Source organism: Zalophus californianus, chromosome 13 (assembly GCF_009762305.2).
Source record: "Zalophus californianus isolate mZalCal1 chromosome 13, mZalCal1.pri.v2, whole genome shotgun sequence".
NCBI classification, from domain to species: domain Eukaryota; kingdom Metazoa; phylum Chordata; class Mammalia; order Carnivora; family Otariidae; genus Zalophus; species Zalophus californianus.
Genome location: NC_045607.1, coordinates 65,758,880 through 65,778,592, shown reverse-complemented (window position 1 = coordinate 65,778,592; position 19,713 = coordinate 65,758,880). Strand labels below are relative to the sequence as shown.

Below are 19,713 nucleotides of genomic sequence, written 5' to 3'. Positions count from 1 at the left end.
TTTATGAATATGTAAATTTTATGTTTTTTCTTGTGTCAGTATTGATAAGTTCTGTTCTTCATTTCTTCTAAATTTTTAGTTATTGGCATGACATTATTTATTATGTCCTTTGTGTGTGTGTGTGTGTGTGTGTGTGTGTGTGTGTGTGTGTGTGTTTGCCTCTTAGTTTTTCTTCATTAATTTTCTAGGGGCTTATCACTTTTTAAAAACCTTTCACAAGAATGATCATTTGGCTTTGCTGATCCTTTTTATTATATGCTTTTCCACTTACACATTTTATTTATAATTCTGTTTTTTGTGTTATGTTTTCTGTATTTTTATTAATTTTTGAAATAGATTCTTAGATACTTATTAGCAGCTTCTTTTCTAATATAGGCATTTAAGTCCCTAAAACATGATTTTAGGTGTAGTCTAAAAGTTTAATATGTAATTATTATTTATTATTATTAAACTCAAAATATATTCTAATCTCAATTGTGAAATTAGAAGTATATTCTAATATACTTCATTTTTAATTTTATACATTTTTTAAAGATTTTATTTGAGAGAGAGAAAGAGAGAGCACGAGCGGGAGGGAGGGGCAAAGGGAGAGGGAGAAACAGACTCCCTGCTGAGCAGAGTCCCAAGCAGACCACACTGAGTGTGGAGCCCTACACAGGGCTAGTGATCCCAGCATCCTGAGATCATGACCTGAGCCAAAGGCAGATACTTACTTAATCGACTGAGCCACCCAGGCACCGCTTATTCTAATATACCTTAAAATATATTTCTTCTTTGAAGTATATTTCTTGCTTTATAGATATTTGTGGGTTTTCTTTTTAAACTTTTGTTATTTCTAGTTTCTCACATCAAAGAACATATTGTGTAATATTTCTGTTGAAACGTATTGAGATTTGCTCCATGACCTTGTATGATGCTTTTGTAAATATTTCATGTGTACTTTATCAATTTTTTAAAAGGTTTTATTTGTGTATTTGAGAAAGAATGAGAGGGAGAGCACAACCAGGGAGGGGGCATAGGGGCAGAGGGAGAGGGGAAGCAGACTCCCTACTGAGTAGGGAGTCCAAACATAGGGCTCAATCCCAGGATCCTGAGATCATGACTGGAGCTGAAGGCAGATGCTTAACTGACTGAACCACCCAGGCGCCCCTCATATGTACTTTAAATGAAACTGTGTTTTGCAGTAGTGTACAGTGTTTGATCAAATGTTCATTAGGTCAAGTTTGCTAACCATGTTATTCAAATATTCTCTTTACTGATTATTTTGTTTCTTCTTGCTGAGTTATTTCAAAATCTTACCATTATGCTATGGATTTGTCTTCTTTTGTTTCAGTAAACTTTGTTTTCTTTGCTTAACAATTTACACTAGTTATAACTTCTATGTGAATTAAGTTTTTAATCAATATCAAGCTTGAAGTGTGTCTTTTTAATTTAGTAATGTTTTTGCCTTAGAGTCTATTAATACAGCTATATCAACTTTCTTTTGGTTTTTGTTCACGTCTTTTCATTTTTTTACTTAACTTTTTCTGTTCCTTGTTTTAAATGTTTTGTGTGTAAATGGCATATATATTTTATAGACCTGACGATCTTTGTCATTTAATTGTAACATTTAGTCCCCTCCATGAAATGTGCTTTCTAATATATTTGGATTTAAACCTACTATTTTATTATTGCTTTTTTATTTGTTGTACATCACCTATGTTTATTTTCATCTTTTTTGCCTCCTTTTGGATAGATTATTTCATATTATTCTGTTATCTCTCTCTTAATAGGTTACTACTTACACATTGAAGTATTTCCCTTCTAGTGGTTACCCCAGAGATTATAACATTCTTGACTTATCAAAAATCTAATATAAATTAGTCTTTTATTTCCTCCTGGACAGTGTAAGGACATCAGAATATTGTAACTACACTGGGCCCTTTCAGACTCAAATACATGTGTTGTCTTATCTTTTAATGCTTTTATTTAATTTCAAGAAGACATTTTAGTTTTGTTCAGTAATGTTAATATATATTTATATTTTCTATATATTTACCATTTTTGTTGCTCTTAAGTTTTCCCTGCATCTCTGAACATCTACATTGTATAATTTTCCTTGTGTCTGAAAACCTCATTAATTATTTCCTTTACTATGACTCTTTTGATGAGGAATTTGTTCAGTTTTTGTTTGTCTGAAAATATCTTCATCTTTGTTCTTGAATAATATCTTTATTGGGTGTAAAACTAGGTTCCTTTTATTTTCTTTACCATTTTGAAAATATCATTCTATCATATAGTGTCTTTTGTTGTTTTTGCTACAAGATCAGCTATTTGTCCAGTTGTTGCTTTTTGGTAGGTAATCTATTGTGTTTTCCTTGTGCTACTTTTAAGATTTTTTTTTTTTTTTTGGTCTCAAGTTTTGAGCAGTTTTCCTATGAAACACCTACTTGTGGATTAATAATTTATTTATTTACTTATTTATTGGTTTGATGTTGTTAGTGGATCTGGAATATATGGCTTGACTTTTTTTAAATCAGGCTTTAGAAGTTTTCAGTTTTTATCTCTTCAAATACTTCTCTTACACCATTCTTTTTCTTTGTCATTTAGGATTGAGATGGTAGGTAACCATTCCCATTTTAAAAACACTATTTTTTTTAGTCATTCATATTCTTTTTCTTTTTTTTCTTTTTAAGGATTTTTTTGGTATCTATTTGACAGAGGGAGACACACAGAGAGAGGAAACACAAGCAGGGGGAGTGGGAGAGGGAGAAGCAGGTTTCCTGCTGAGCAGGGAGCCGGACATGGGGCTCGATCCCAGGACCTTGGGATCATGACCTGAGCTGAAGGCAGAGGCTTAACCGACTGAGCAGCCACCCAGGCGCCTCTCATATTTTTTTCTTTAGGTTTTAATATTTATATGATTTATTTTTCTAAAGTAATGATTCTTTCCCCCCATATGGATAGTATGGAAAGTACTTCCCCCCCCAATCTTTAAAACAACTCTGCAAATATTTATTTTTGCTATTTTCATATATTTTCACAGTTATTCAAATAGATTAACTTGCCCAAGTTTATATAACTGCCAAGCAACTAAGGCTGAAATTTGAATCAGAGTCCAATTGATTAAATATTCTTGCTCTTCATTACATGAGGTTGTATTTCCTTTATTATGTCTCTGTCTTTCTTACTTGGTATTTAGAGAATAGCTGTTTTCCAAGTGGTGTGTGTAATGATGAATTGTCTTAGTCTATCTTAAAATAACATTCTATTATTCCATCTATAATTATTAGATGAAAAGAAGTGCACAACTTTATGAGCCAAATAAACTCAAGGGGTTTATTTTCTACAGGGAAAAAAGAATGTATATCGTTTATTCTAATAGAGTATATGAAGAGATAGTTTTCATGGAGAGAGAAAAATAAGGTAATGTCCGAACTGATGAGATCAAGAAAGAATTCATTGAGTAGGTAAAACTTATCATGGAAGAGATAGCCATGTGAAAATTCTTTTTTACTGTATTCAGGGGTAAGGTGTACTGTACATTTGTTTGTTAATATATAAAAGAAAACCAGTACTACTATTTCATATTGTTTTCTCCTGTAACAAATCTATTTATACATACTCAAATTTTCAGTAATTGGGTAGTTAATTGTAAGCCATAACATTTTGTCCATCTTGTAACATTTACACAGTAATTAAAAAGTTTTTTTTTCTCCCAGGTTATTTCATTTTTGGCTGCAGTTTTGCATAAAAAGGGAACTCGTGAAGATATTGAAAACAACATGCCAGAGTTTTTACTAAGAAGTATGAAAAAGGAGCCCCCTTCTTCTATAGCAAAAAAAGTAAGATGTTTAGAAACATACAGCTCATGAAGCTGGTATTGGGAAAGTACACAACACACATTATAGTACACAGCACACATTATAGTATAAATTCAAAACATATAAGTTAAAGACATCATTAAAAATGTTTGTTTTATAGACCTAATGCTTGAAGGATTATCAGTTTCATCCTCAAATTAAGTATGATTGACTCTCAAAGTGGCAAAATACAATTCTAGCTTAAATTTTTTTGGAGGTTAGTCTTTTTCTTGGCTGGATTTATATGACTTACTTTCATTAATTTGTTAAATTTTCATAAATGTATATGTAAAGTTAGTCAAAGTCCATTATATTGTTCTTTCTTTATGTGAGAATGAAAAAGGAGACAGTTGTAGATATTGATAACAAAGGTATGTCACTGATAAAGTTGTGCAGCAGAATAATTACATCCTGAAAATCTGAAACAAATTCTTCCTACGAGAAGGACTGTTGAAGTTAGAATTAGAAAGACTAAGGTCTGGGTGTGTCTTTGTCTCTGCCCTTGTGACTATGAATGCTATTCGTGTCTATATTTCAGCTTTCTCCTTTGTAAATGCATGTTTATAAATATCTCATATATGACTCAAAAATAAGAGATTTCTAATAAAATAATGAAATGCAAGAAAAAGTATATTTTTGTGTCTGACTTTTAATATTCTTCTCAGGAAACTGGATAGAAATAAAGATAAAGTGATTTTATGAAATCTTTATTTTCTTATGGTAATGAAATCACTTTCTACAAGTCAAGTTTTAAACAGTCTCATCTATAATAGAGTCTTATATATAAGATTGCTGAGGCCAATTTACTATTGTCTATTATTGGGGCATTTTAGTGCAAAATTTTGAGAAGTATTGGCTTATGGTATTATTACTTTAAAATTTTTATTATTTTTAATATAAATAAATCCTGTGTCAAATTTAATTTGATTCTAAAGAAGTATTATAATTCTTTCTTTTTTAAAGCATATTTTTTTGACCTGAGCCATTTTATCTTTATTTTATTTTATTTTATTGAAATTCAATTAACATACAGTGTATTATTAGTTTCAGAGGTAGAGTTCAGTGATTCATCAGTCTTATATAACACCCAGTGCTCATTACATCACATGCCCTCCTTAATGTCCATCACCCAATTACCGCATCCCTCCACTCCCTCCCCTCCAGCAACCCTCAGTTTGTTTCCTATGATTAAGAGTCTCTTATGGTTTGTCACCTCTCTGATTTCGTCTTGTTTTATCTTTTCCTCCCTTCCCCTTTAAAGCATATTCTTAATGTGTCTTTAAATCTTCTAGAGTTCAAATACTGTCTGTAGTCCTGTTTTCAGTTGTTATTTGATTCTAAATGTCAGTGCAGAATTTATGAATATCTTATGTCAGTTCTGATAGTTAACAGGGCAGAGAAAACAGCAGGGAAAAGTAATACTTTAAATAGGTGAAGATAATAATATAAAATATATATTTATTTACATTTATATATTTATGTAGGTACATATGCATATATATGTGTAATTCCTTGCTATAATATACACTGCTATTTTTCTATCTCTTTCAGTTCATTTCTTAAGTATTTATTTTTAATCTTATATTCTAATAAATTTCACTTAAGTTGTATATGTTTTTCTGAGTACTACTTTGCATTTCATAGTTTTCACTAGGTGGTCTTTTCAAAATTGTCTGTGACTCTATAGTTTTTCTCTTTTACTCAAGTACTATTTAAAGTGAAGTTTAAAATTTCCGAGTGAATAGATATTGTTGGGGGGTTGGAGAATGATGAGAGTATTTAGCCTTTGTTGTTGATTTCTACTTTTGTTGTTCAGATAATACTGGCTTGATTTTTTTCTTTTTTTTTTTTTGTGGCTAAATCCATGGTCAGGTGTTTTTAATGCTGTGCAGTTACATAGTCTCAGTTATTTTAAAAATGTTTGCAAGTATTTTGCATATTCTTTGTTGTTCTGGCCACATAGTTCTAAATATATATGTTAAATCAAGGTTAATTATATTGTTAAAATTCTTAATACTGTTTTGTTTTGTTTTTGGTCTATTTGAGCAATTAAATTCTGAGAGAAATATATTAAAATTTCCTGCTATGTCTTTCAGCTTTCTCATTTCTTCTTGTGTTTGTACCACTTTTTGCTTATTTAACAACTTCAGTTGTTTCAAAAGTTTTATGTACTTTTATATTGCTGTTATACTGGATTGATAGTTTATCTGTGTGTAGAATTCTAAGTTAAAAGTTTTCTCTTAAACTTGACCAAAATAATTTTATTTTCTTCTGTCACTCTATATTGTAGATGAGGTTCCAGTACTGAACTGATTTTTTCCTTGGACAATAAATTTTCTTTTTGTTTGAAAGTGTATAGGACTTTTTCTTCAACCTTGAAATTTAGAAATTTCCTCAACCCCAACACTCACTAAGAATTCTGAAGAAGTTCTCCTGCTTTGGAAAAATATACACAGTACTTTATATAGGGGAAGTGGAGTGCTGCTTCTCTGAAGCAGATGATTGTCATAATTGTTTCCCCTTTAATTAATTACTCTGCCATTACTTTGCATTGTTTTCTTTTTTCTTTTCTTTTTTTTTTAAGATTTTATTTATTTATTTATTTGACAGAGAGAGAGAGAGAGCACAAGCAGGGGGATGGCAGGCAGAGGGAGAGGGAGAAACAGGCTTCCTGCGGAGCAGAGAACCTGATGTGGGGCTCTATCCCAGGGCCCTGGGATCATGACCTGAGCCGAAGGCAGATGCTTAACGACTGAGCCACCCAGGCGCCCCCTTTGCATTGTTTTCTTAATTTCTTTTTCTGATAATTCATTGCTAATGTATAGAAGCACAACTGATTTTTGTATATTGATTTTGTGTCCTGCATATTTACTGAATTTATTTTACCGAGTTCTAAGAGGTTTGTTTTCATTTTTGTTTATGGCATCTTTAGGGTTTTCTACATGTAATGTCATATCATCTGCAAACAGACAAGTTTTACTTCTTCCTTTCCAATTCGAGTGTCTTTTTATTGCTCTGACTAGGACTTCCAGTCCTATGTTGAATAAACTGGGTAAGAATAGGCATCTTTGTCTTGTTACTGATCTTAGAGGAAAAGTATTCAGCTTTTGACTATTGACTGTGATATTAACTATGGGCTTGTCATGTATGGTCTTTATTATTTTCAAGTATGTATTCTCTATGTCCAGTTTGTTGAGAGTTTTTATCATTTTTTGTCAAATGCTTTTTTTTGCAACTATTGAGATATGATTTTTATCCTTCATTTTGTTCATGCGCTGTATCACATTTATTGATTTGCATATGTTGAACTATCAATGCATCTAAGAAATAAATCCCACTTTGATCATGGTGTATGGTCCTTTTAATGTACTGCTGAATCTGTTTAATATTTTGTTGAGGATTTTTGTGTTTATATTCTTCAGGGATATTGGCCTGTAATTTTCTTTTCTTGTGATACCCTTGTCTTTGATAACAGGATAACATTGGCCTTGAAAAATGGGTTTGGGATTGTTGAGAAGGATTGACATTTCTTCAAATGTTTGGTAGAATTCACTAGTAATGCTGTCTGGTCCTGGACTTTTCTGTGCTGGTAGGTTTTTGGTTACTGATTCAATCTCTTTACTAGTAATTTGTTCAGATCTTTCTTCATGATTCAGGCTTGTTGGGTTATGTTTTTCTGGGAATATATCCACTTCTTGTAGGTTATCTAATTTCTTGGTATATAATTGTATAATTTCATATGATCCTTTGTATTTTTTGTTATCAGTTGTCATGTCTCCTCTTTCATTTCTAATTTTATTTGAGTGTTTTCCCTTTTTTCTTATTCTAGCTAAAGGTTTGCCAACTTTGTTTATCTATTCAAAGAATCAGCTCTTAATTTCAGTGATTTTTTTAGTGCTTTTCTAGTCTCTATTTCATTCATTTCCACTATGATCTTTGTGATTGCTTCTACTAACTTTGGGCTTAATTTGTTCTTACTTTTTTTTTTTAAGGTTTATTTATTTTAGAGAGAGAAAGCATGCATGAGCAGGGGTGGGGAGGGGCAGAGGGAGAAGGAGAGAGAGTTCCAAGCCGACTCTACACTAGGTGTGGAGCCCAACTGGGGGCTTGATCTCACAATCCTGAGATCATGACCTGAACCAAAACCAAGAGTTGGATGCTCAATCAACTGCACTACCCAGGTGTTCCTTGTTCTTCTTTTTATAGTTTCTTGAGGTATAAAGTTAGGTTGTTTATTTGTGATTTTTCTTTTTTCTTAATGTAGGTCTTTATCACTAAAAATTTCTTTTTTAGAACTCCTTTTGCTGCATCCTATAAGTTTTGGTATGTTGTGTTTCAATTTTTGTCTCAAGAGATTTTTTCATTTCCCTTTTGATTCCTTCTCTGACACCTTTGGTTATCAGGAGCATATTGTTTAATATCCACATATGTATGGATTTTTCAGTTTTCCTCTTGTCATTGGTTTCTAGTTTCATACCATTGTGGTCAGAAAATATGTTTGATATGATTTAAATCAAACATTTATTAAGACATGTTTTGTGGCCTAACATATTATCTGTCCTGGAGAAAGTTCCATGTGTGCTTGAGAAGAGTATGTATTCTGCTGCTGTTAGATGAAATGTTGTATATATGTCTGTTAGGTCCATCTGATCTAACATGTAGTTTAAGTCTGATGTTTCTTGACTGATTTTCTGTCTAGATGATCTATCTGTTGTTGAAAGTAGGGTGTTGAAGTCCCCTATTATTATTATATTGCTGTCATTTTCTCTCTTCATACCTGTTAATATTTGCTTTATATATAGTTAGATGTCCTGATGTTGGGTGTAATATTTACACTTGTTATATTCTGTTAATGAATTGACCCCTTTTATTATGATCTGATGACTATCTTTGTCTCTTGTTACAGTGTTTGGCTTAAAGTCTATTTCTAGGAAAATTTGCTTTTTTGTTTTTTGGGGAAGTTTTCTCTTACATAGGTATAGGATAGATTCCTCAGTTCTTTAAGTTTGTCAGTTTTCATCTCCTCTTACACAGTTCTGGTTATTGGGCAGCACCACTTCCAAGCATTTTACACTATTATGGATTTATTTTTATAATTGTTCTTTTGTTTCAGTTGCATCAATACATACATTTGTTTAGTTAATCATTTGAACTGGAATTTCATAAAGCTTTTAATGGGATTACCAGTGACATCCTAAATTAATTCCCCAGAATGAAATTCAAACAAATACTGTATTTTTGTGTGACAAAATTCTTTTTTTAAAAAAATATTTTATTTATTTATTTGACAGAGAGAGAGAGAATACAAGCAGGCAGAGCAACAGGCAGCAGGGAGGGGGAGAAGCAGGTTCCCCACGGAGCAGGGAGACTGATGTGGGGTTTGATCCCAGGACCCTGGGATCATGACCTGAGCTGAAGGCAGATGCTTAACTGACTGAGCCACCCAGGCGCCCCTGTGTGATGAAATTCTTAAAAGATAAATTTGTATTGGTCCAGTTAAAATTTTGTGCATTTGGGGGCACGTAAATAAATAAAATCTTTAAAAAAAATAAAAAAATAAGTAAATAAAGTTTTGTGCATTTTTTAAAAGATAGTCTGTGAAATAACTAGAAAAGAAATAAATTCCTTTTTATTTATTATGCTAATGCCAGAATTGCAGTGGAATCCTGAAAAATTAATGTTGGAACTCCTTGAAAAACAAATCCTTTTAATGAATCAAATGTTACAAATTAAGGAATGGTGGATTCGGGGTATGTGTGTGTGAAATGATACATCTCATATATATTTTGAAACGTTTCAAGTGTGAATAAATCATCTAAGAATGCATGAAATAGATGTTTCCTGCCAAGAATAAATTCCTAAAGGAAAAGACACAAAGTATGCATTTCACATATTAATTCTTGGAATGAGTCTTTAGATTTAAGCCATTAGAATTGGAATTCAGTCTTTAAGAAAATCAAAGTAAATTAATTTTAAAATATTGCTATCTCATATGATAAAGCTTTAAAGGGTCTGTGAAAATTCATAATCAGTATTAATGCAGAGGAGAATTTTTCTAGTAATCACATTATCAGAAGCAGTTTCAATGGTGATTGAACAAAAATATGTTTCCAGCATTTTATTTACTATACACTGTTTCTTTAGTTTCTGATGTATACCAAGAGGATTATCTTCCAAATGATGCTACTGTGAAAATCCTCATGCATATATCTTGCAACTTTTTGCCATCATAACTATGGGATAAATTCTTGGTACTGGCATCACACAGTCTGTGGTACTGAAATTATGGGTATATTACATCTTGACAGCTAGAGTCAAATTGCCTTTTAAGAGCTTGTGCCAATTTGTATCCTTACCAATAGTGTAAAATTGTGTCTGTTTCCCACCTTTTCATTTATCCTAGGTGTTAACTAACATAAATTATGTCAGAGATGTAGAAAAATTATACCTTGCTCTGATTTCGATTGCTTTAATTATGAGTGAGGTCAAGTATCTTTTCAGAATCTTAAAAGACTTTTAATAGCTTTTTAAAACATCAAGTTCTAGTTTTAATCATATTTCTTAATAGTCCTTAATCATATGTTCTACATACTAATCGTTTGTCCATTATGTATTCTGTAAATATTTCTTTCCTAGTTTTTCAGAGTCAGCTTTTGACTTATTTATTGTATTTTTAAAAAATTTGGGTAGTTAAAAATACTTATCTTTATAGCTTCTGGGTTTTATGCCTGCCTAGAAAAATCTTCTGTACCTAAGATTGTAAATTCACCCATGAATCTTTTATAATGTGTATGACTTTATTTATACCTTTATATCTCTGTGTTAGCCTGAATTTATTTTGCTATAAGGAATGATCTGTTGGGGCACCTGGGTGGCTCAGTCGTTAAGCGTCTGCCTTCAGCTCGGGTCATGGTCCCAGGGTCCTGGGATCGAGCCCCGCATCGGGCTCCCTGCTCCGCGGGAAGCCTGCTTCTCCCTCTCTCGCTCCCCCTGCTCGTGTTCCCTCTCTCGCTGTCTCTCTCTGTCAAGTAAATAAATAAAATCTTTAAAAAAAAAAAAAAAAAGGAATCATCTATTAATCCAGCTTTATTTTTTTCAATTGGTTAGCCAATTATTTTGTCATTTATTAAATAAGCCCTCTTTTTCACTATATTTGAAGGGTCACTTTTGAGTAAAATGAAACTCATTTATAAATGTGTGGGTGTATTTCTGGATACATTGTTCTGTCCTATTGATTTATTTGTTCATTTATCTTTCAGTGCTAAACAGTTTTAATTTTTTTGGCTTTATAATATGTTTTAATGTTTGGTAGGATTAGTTTGTCTTCAAATTTCTCAATTTTCTCCTAAAAACCTATTGATATTTTAGTTGGTATTACATTGAATTTATTGATTTAGGTAGGGAGAATGAACATCTTTACACTGTAAATACTGCATCTCCAAGAGTAGTCGTATCATTTGCTTAAATCTTATTTCTTGCCCTTCAGAATTTCTAGCTTTCTTCATATGACCTAGTTTCTTGTTCATTAAGTTTAACTAGGTATTCTTTCTTTTGGTTGCTATTACAAATGGAACTTTTAAAATTTTATGTTCTAACTGGTCATGTTTTTATATGTATTAAAGCCACATGCCTTTTCAGGCCTTTTTTGAAGTATTAATGACATATTATATTAGTTTCAGGTGTGCAAAATAATGATTTGATATTTGTATCCGTTGCAAAATAATCACCACAGTAAATAAGTCTAGTTAACATCTATCATCATACATAGTTAGAAAAAAAATTTTTTTTCTGTAAGGAGAACTTTAAAATATGCAATACAGTATTAACTATAGTCACCATGGCGTACATTACATCTTCATGAATTATTTATTTTATAGCTGTATGCATGTCACATACCACACTAATGCCCTAGCCACCATTAATTTGTTCTCTGTAGATATGAGCTTGATTTTTTTTGGTTTGTTTTATTTTGTAGATTCCACATATAAGTGAAATCAAATGGTATTTCTCTTTCTTGGTCTGACTTGTTTCACCTAGCATAATGCCCTCAAGGTCCATCCATGTTGTCACAAATGGCAGGATTTCATTCTTTTTTATGGCTGAATAGTATTCCGTGGGTGTATATATGTGTGATATATATATATATATGTCACATCTTCTTTATCATCTGTTAGTGGACACTTAAGTTGTTCCCATATCTTGGCTGCTGTAAATAATGCTGCAGTGAATATGGGGGTACATAAATCTTTTCAAATTAGTGTTTTTGTTTTCTTCAAATACCCAGAAGTGAAAGTCCTGGATCATATGGTAGTTTTGTTTTTAATTTTTTGCTTTTCATAGTGGCTGCACTAATTTAAATTCCTACCAGTAGTGCATAAGGATTTCCTTTTCCTAAAATTGTGCCTAACACTTGTTACATCTTGTCATTTTGAAAATAGGCAGTCTAGCAGATGTGAGGTGATATCTCATTGTGCTTTTGATTTGCATTTCCCTAATGATTAGTGAGATTTTTCATGTAGCTGTTGGCTATCTCCTTTCCTTCTTTGGAAGAACGTCTCTCCAGATTCTCTGTCCATTTTTAAATTGGATTTTTTTGGGGGGGCTATTAAATTGTATGTGTTCTTTAGTATTTTGGATATTACATACTTATCAGAAGCTTTTTAGTTTGATGTAGTCCCTTCTGCACAGCAAGGATATCGTCAACAAAATGAAAAGACAACCAACTAAACAGTAGAAAATATTTGCAAATCATATATCTGATAACTGGTTAATATCCAAAAGAAACAAATTTTTGTTTTTGTTGCCTTTGCTCTAGGAGTTACATTAAAAAACCCATCACCATTCCTCTGGCTATTCGGGGTCTTTTCTGGTTCCATATAAATTTTAGGATTCTTTGTTCCATTTCTTTGAAAAAAGTTGATGGTATTTGATAGGGATTTGATTAAATGTATAGATTGCTCTAGGTAGCATTGACATCTTCACAATATTTTTTCTTCCAATCCACGAGCATGGAACGTTTTTCCAGTTATTTGTGTCTTCCTCAATTTCTTTCATGAGTATTTTATAGTTTTCTGCGTACAGATTCTTTACCTCTTCAGTTACATTTATTCCTAGGTATCTTATGGTTTTGGATGCAATTGTAAATGGCATCGACTCCTTAATTTCTCTTTCTTCTGTCTTGTTGTTGGTGTAGAGGAATGCCACTGATTTCTGTGCATTGATTTTATATCCTGCCACTTTACTGAATTCCTGTATGAGTTCTAGCACTTTTGGGGTGGAGTCTTTGGGGTTTTCCACATAAAGTATCATATCATCTGCAAAGAGTGAGAGTTTGACTTCTTCTTTGCCAATTCAGATGCTTTTGATTTCTTTTTGTTGTCTGATTGCTGTGGCTAGGATTTCTAGTACTATGTTGAATAGCAGTGGTGATAATGGAAATCCCTGCTGCGTTCCTGACCTTAGGGGAATAGCTTTCAGTTTTTCCCCATTGAGAATGATACTCACTGTGGGTTTTTCGTAGATGGCTTTTATGATATTGAGGTATGTACCCTCTATCCCTATACTCTGAAGAGTTTTGATCAAGAAAGGATGATGTACTTTATAGAATGCTTTTTCTGCATCTGTTGAGAGGATCATATGGTTCTTGTTGTTTCTTTTATTCATGTATTGTATCACACTGATTGATTTGCGGATGTTGAACCAACCTTGCAGCCCAGGAATAAATCCCACTTGGTCATGGTTAATAATCCTTTTTCATGTATTGTTGGATCCTATTGGCTAGTATTTTGTTGAGAATTTTTGCATCCATGTTCATCAGGGATATTGGTCTGAAAAGCAAAGCTGGTGGCATCACACTTCCGGACTTCCAGCTCTATTACAAAGCTGTCATCATCAAGACCGTATGGTACTGGCACAAAAATAGACACATAGATCAATGGAACAGAATAGACAGCCCAGAAATGGACCCTCAACTCTATGGTCAACTCATCTTTGACAAAGCAGGAAAGAATGTCCAATGGAAAAAAGACAGTCTCTTCAACAAATGGTGTTGGGAAAATTGGACAGCCACATGCAGAAGAATGAAACTGGACCATTTCCTTACACCATACACAAAAATAGACTCAAAATGGTTGAAAGACCTCAATGTGAGACAGGAGTCCATCTAAATCCTAAAGGAGAACACAGGCAGCAACCTCTTCGACCTCAGCTGCAGTAACTTCTTCCTAGAAACATCACCAAAGCCAAGGGAAGCAAGGGCAAAAATGAACTATTGGGACTTCATCAAGATAAAAAGCTTTTGCACAGCAAAAGAAACAGTGCACAAAACCAAAAGACAACCGACAGAATGGGAGAAGATATTTGCAAATGACATATCAGATAAAGGGCCAGTATCCAAAATCTATAAAGAACTTATCAAACTCAACACCCAAAGAACAAATAATCCAAACAAGAAATGGGCAGAAGACATGAAGACATTTTTCCAAAGAAGACATCTAAACGGCCAATAGACACATGAAAAAGTGCTCAGCATCGCTCGGCATCAGGGAAATCCAAATAAAACCTCAATGAGATACCACCTCACACCAGTCAGAATGGCTAAAATTAACAAGTTAGGAAACAACGTATGTTGACGGGGCTGCGGAGAAAGGGGAACTCTCCTATACTGTTGGTGGGAATGCAAGGTGGTGCAACCACTCTGGAAAACAGTGTGGAGTTTCCTCAAACAGTTGAAAATAGAGCTACCATATGACCCAGCAGTTGCACTACGGGGTATTTACCCCAAAGATACAAATGTAGGGATCCGAAGGGGTACGTGAACCTGGATGTTTATAACAGCATTGTCCACAATAGCCAAACTATGAAAAGAGCCAAGATGTCCGTCGACAGATGAATGGATAAAGAAGATGTGGTGTGTGTGTGTGTGTGTGTGTGTGTGTGTGTGTGTGTGTGTGTGTACACATATACATACAATGGAATATTATGCAGCCATCAAAAGTAATGAAATCTTGCCATTTGCAACGATGTGGATGGAACTGGAGGGTATTATGCTGAGCGAAATAAAGACATGTATCGGGTGCCTGGGTGGCTCAGTCGGTTAAGCGACTGCCTTCGGCTCAGGTCATGATCCTGGAGTCCCGGGATCGAGTCCCGCATCGGGCTCCCTGCTCAGCAGGGAGTCTGCCTCTCCCTCTGACTTTCTTCCCTCTCATGCTCTCTCTCTACCATTCTCTCTCTCTCTCTCTCAATAAATAAATAAAAATCTTTTAAAAAAAAAAGACATGTATCATATGATCTCACTGATATGAGGAATTCTTAATGTCAGGAAACAAACTGAGGGTTCCTGGAGTGGTGGGGGGTGGGAGGGATGGGTGGCTGGGTGATAGACTTTGGGGAGTATGTGCTACGGTGAGCACTGTGAATTGTGTAAGACTGTTGAATCACAGACCCGTACCTCTGAAACAAATAATACATTATATGTTAAAAAAAGAAGAAGATAGTAGGAAGGGAAAAATGAAGGGGGGGGAAATTGGAGGGTGGGACGAACCATGAGAGACTCTGGACTCTGAGAAACAAACTGAGGGTTCTAGAGGGGAGGGGGTTGAGGGGGATGGGTTAGCCTGGTGATGGGTATTAAAGGGGGTATGTATTGAATGGAGCACTGGGTGTTATACACAAACAATGAATCATGGAACGCTACATCAAAAACTAATGATGTAATGTGTGGTGATTAACATAACATAAAAAAGCCCCAAACCATTACCAGGACCATAGTCAAGGAGCTTACTGCCCATGTATTCTTCTAGGGGCTTTATGGTTTCATGTCTTACATTCAAGTCTTTAATCCATTTTGAGTTTTGTGTGTGTTATAAGATAGTAGTTTCATCTTTTGCTGTGGCTGTATAGTTTCCCCAACACCATTCGTTGACATGACTGTCCATTCTTATTGGATATTTTTGCCTCCTGTGTCATAAATTAATTGGCCATATAAGTGTGGGTTATTTGTGTTTTGTTCCAGTGATCTATATGTCTCTTGTTATGCAGTAGCATACTGTTTGATTACTATAGCTTTGTAAAACAGTTTGAAATCACGGAGTATAATTCAGCTTTGTTTTTCTTTCTCAAGATCGCTTTGACTATTTGTGGTCTTTTATGGTTCTATACAAATTTTAGGATTCTTATATTTCTATGAAAAATATCATTGGAATTTTATAGGGATTGAATTGAATTTGTAGATTGCTTTGGGTAGTGTGTACATTTTAAAATATTTTTCTTCCAATCCACAGTATGGAATATTTTTCCATTTTTTTGTGCCTTCTGTAGTTTTTTTTCAATTTTTTTATTGTTATGTTAATCACCATACTTTACATCATTAGTTTTGGATGTAGTGTTACATGATTCATTGTTTGTGCATAACACCCAGTGCTCCACGCAGAACGTGCCCTCTTTAATACCCATCACCAGACTAACCCATCCCCCCACCCTCCTCCCCTCTAGAACCCTCAGTTTGTTTTTCAGAGTCCATCGTCTCTCATGGTTGGTCTCCCCCTCCGATTTCCCCCCCTTCATTCTTCCCCTCCTGCTATATTCTTTTTTTTTCTCTTAACATATGTTGCATTATTTGTTGCAGAGGTACAGATCTGTGATTCAACAGTCTTGCACAATTCACAGCACTCGCCATAGCACATACCCTCCCCAATGTCTATCACCCAGCCACCCCATCCCTCCCACCCCCCCAGCACTCCAGCAACCCTCAGTTTGTTTCCTGAGATTAAGAATTCCTCATATCAGTGAGGTCATATGATACATGTCTTTCTCTGATTGACTTATTTCACTCAGCATAACACCCTCCAGTTCCATCCACATCATTGCAAATGGCAAGATCTCATTCCTTTTGATGGCTGCATAATATTCCATTGTATATATATACCACATCTTCTTTATCTATTCATCTGTCGATGGACATCATGGCTCTTTCCACCATTTGGCTATTGTGGACATTGCTGCTATAAACATTGGGGTGCACGTACCCCTTCGGATCCCTACATTTGTATCTTTGGGCTAAATACCCCGTAGTGCAACTGCTGGGTCGTATGGTAGCTCTATTTTCAACTGTTTGAGGAACCTCCACACTGTTTTCCAGAGTGGTTGCACCACCTTGCATTCCCACCAACAGTGTAGGAGAGTTCCCCTTTCTCCGCATCCCCACCAACATCTGTCGTTTCCTGACTTGTTAATTTTAGCCATTCTGACGGGTGTGAGGTGGTATCTCATTGAGGTTTTATTTGGATTTCCCTGATGCCGAGCGATGCTGAGCACTTTTTCATGTATCTGTTGGCCGTTTAGATGTCTTCTTTGGAAAAATGTCTTCATGTCTTCTGCCCATTTCTTGTTTGGATTATTTGTTCTTTGGGTGTTGAGTTTGATAAGTTCTTTATAGATTTTGGATACTGGCCCTTTATCTGATATGTCATTTGCAAATATCTTCTCCCATTCTGTCGGTTGTCTTTTGGTTTTGTGCACTGTTTCTTTTGCTGTGCAAAAGCTTTTTATCTTGATGAAGTCCCAATAGGTCATTTTTGCCCTTGCTTCCCTTGGCTTTGGTGATGTTTCTAGGAAGAAGTTACTGCAGCTGAGGTCGAAGAGGTTGCTGCCTGTGTTCTCCTTTAGGATTTAGATGGACTCCTGTCTCACATTGAGGTCTTTCAACCATTTTGAGTCTATTTTTGTGTATGGTGTAAGGAAATGGTCCAGTTTCATTCTTCTGCATGTGGCTGTCCAATTTTCCCAACACCATTTGTTGAAGAGACTGTCTTTTTGCCATTGGACATTCTTTCCTGCTTTGTCAAAGATGAGTTGACCGTAGAGTTGAGGGTCCATTTCTGGGCTGTCTATTCTGTTCCATTGATCTATGTTTCTGTTTTTGTGCCAGTACCATACTGTCTTGATGATGACAACTTTGTAATAGAGCTGGAAGTCCGGAATTCTGATGCCGCCAGCTTTGCTTTTCTTTTTCAACATTCCTCTGGCTATTCGGGGTCTCTTCTGGTTCCATGCAAATTTTAGGATTATTTGTTCCATTTCTTTGAAAAAAGTGGATGGTATTTTGATGGGGATTGCATTGAATTTGTAGATTGCTCTAGGTAGCAATGATATCTTCACAATGTTTGTTCTTCTAATCCATGAGCATGGAATGTTTTTTCCATTTCTTTGTGTCTTCCTCAATTTCTTTTGTGAGTATTTTATAGTTTTCTGAGTATAGATTCTTTGCCTCTTTGGTTAGATTTATTCCTAGGTATCTTATGGTTTTGGGTGCAATTGTAAATGGGATTGACTCCTTAATTTGTCTCTCTTCTGTCTTGTTGTTGGTGTATAGGAATGCCACTGATTTCTGTGCATTGATTTTATATCTTGCCACTTTACTGAATTCCTGTATGAGTTCCAGCAGTTTTGGGCGGGAATCTTTTGGGTTTTCCACATACAGTATCATATCATCTGCAAAGAGTGAGAGTTTGACTTCCTCTTTGCCGATTTGGATGCCTTTGATTTCTTTTTGTTGTATGATTGCTGTGGCTAGGACTTCTAGTACTGTGTTGAATAGCAGCGGTGATAGTGGACATCCCTGCTGCGTTCCTGACCTTAGGGGGAAAGCTCTCAGCTTTTCCACATTGAGAATGATATTCGCTGTAGGTTTTTCATAGATGGCTTTTATGATATTGAGGTATGTACCCTCTATCCCTATACTCTGAAGAGTTTTGATCAAGAAAGGATGCTGTACTTTGTCAAATGCTTTTTCTGCATCTATTGAGAGGATCATATGATTCTTGTTCTTTCTTTTGTTAATGTATTGTATCACGTTGATTAATTTGCGGATGTTGAACCAACCTTGCAGCCCAGGGATAAATCCCACTTGGTCATGGTGAATAATCCTTTTAATGTACTGTTGGATCCTATTGGCTAGTATTTTGGTGAGAATTTTTGCATCCATGTTCGTCAAGGATATTGGTCTGTAATTCTCCTTTTTGATGGGGTCTTTGTCTGGTGTTGGGATCAAGGTAATGGTGGTCTCATAAAATGAGTTTGGAAGTTTTCCTTCCATTTCTATTTTTTGGAACAGTTTCAGGAGTAATTCTTTAAATGTTTGGTAGAATTCTCCTGGGAAGCCATCTGGCCGTGGGCTTTTGTTTTTTGGGAGATTTTTGATGACTGTTTCAATTTCCTTAGTGGTTATAGGTCTCTTTAGGTTTTCTATTTCTTCCTGGTTCAATTTTGGTAGTTGATACATCTCTAGGAATGCATCCATTTCTTCCAGGTTATCTAATTTGCTGGCATACAGTTGCTCATAATATGTTCTTATAATTGTTTCTATGTCTTTGGTGTTGGTTGTGATCTTTCCTCTTTCATTCATGATTTTGTTGATTTGGGTCATTTCTCTTTTCTTTTCGATAAGTCTGGCCAGGGCTTTATCAATCTTGTTAATTTTTTCTTTGATCTGTTCTACTGTTCTTTTGGTTTCTAGTTCATTGATTTCTGCTCTGATCTTTATTACTTCTCTTCTCCTGCTGGGTTTAGGCTTTATTTGCTGTTTTTTCTCTAGCTCCTTTAGGTGTAGGGTTAGGTTGTATATTTTAGACCTTTCTTGTTTCTTGCGAAAGGCTTGTATTGCTATATACTTTCCTGTCAGGACTGCCTTTGCTGTATGCCAAAGATTTTGAACAGTTGTGTTTTCATTTTCATTGGTTTCCATGAATTTTTTAAATTCTTCTTTTATTTCCTGGTTGACCCCTTCATTCTTTAGTAGGATGCTCTTTAGCCTCCATGTATTTGAGTTCTTTCCAACTTTCTTGTGATTGAGTTCTAGTTTCAAAGCACT

At 34.7% G+C, this 19,713-nt stretch overlaps 1 protein-coding gene across 5 annotated transcripts in view; it reads left to right on the top strand.

Annotated features, from left to right (window-relative positions):
- ERCC6L2 (ERCC excision repair 6 like 2) overlaps positions 1-19,713 on the top strand; it is a 159,956-nt gene that overhangs the window by 38,271 nt on the left and 101,972 nt on the right. For 4 of the 5 annotated variants that reach the window (XM_027614939.2, XM_027614942.2, XM_027614938.2 and 1 more), the window contains one exon: positions 3,702-3,824. The exons of the other annotated variant lie outside the window; for it this stretch is intronic. In XM_027614939.2, coding sequence (XP_027470740.2) covers positions 3,702-3,824 — 123 coding nt within the window. The remainder of the gene's footprint in view (positions 1-3,701; positions 3,825-19,713) is intronic. 5 annotated transcript variants of the gene reach the window in all.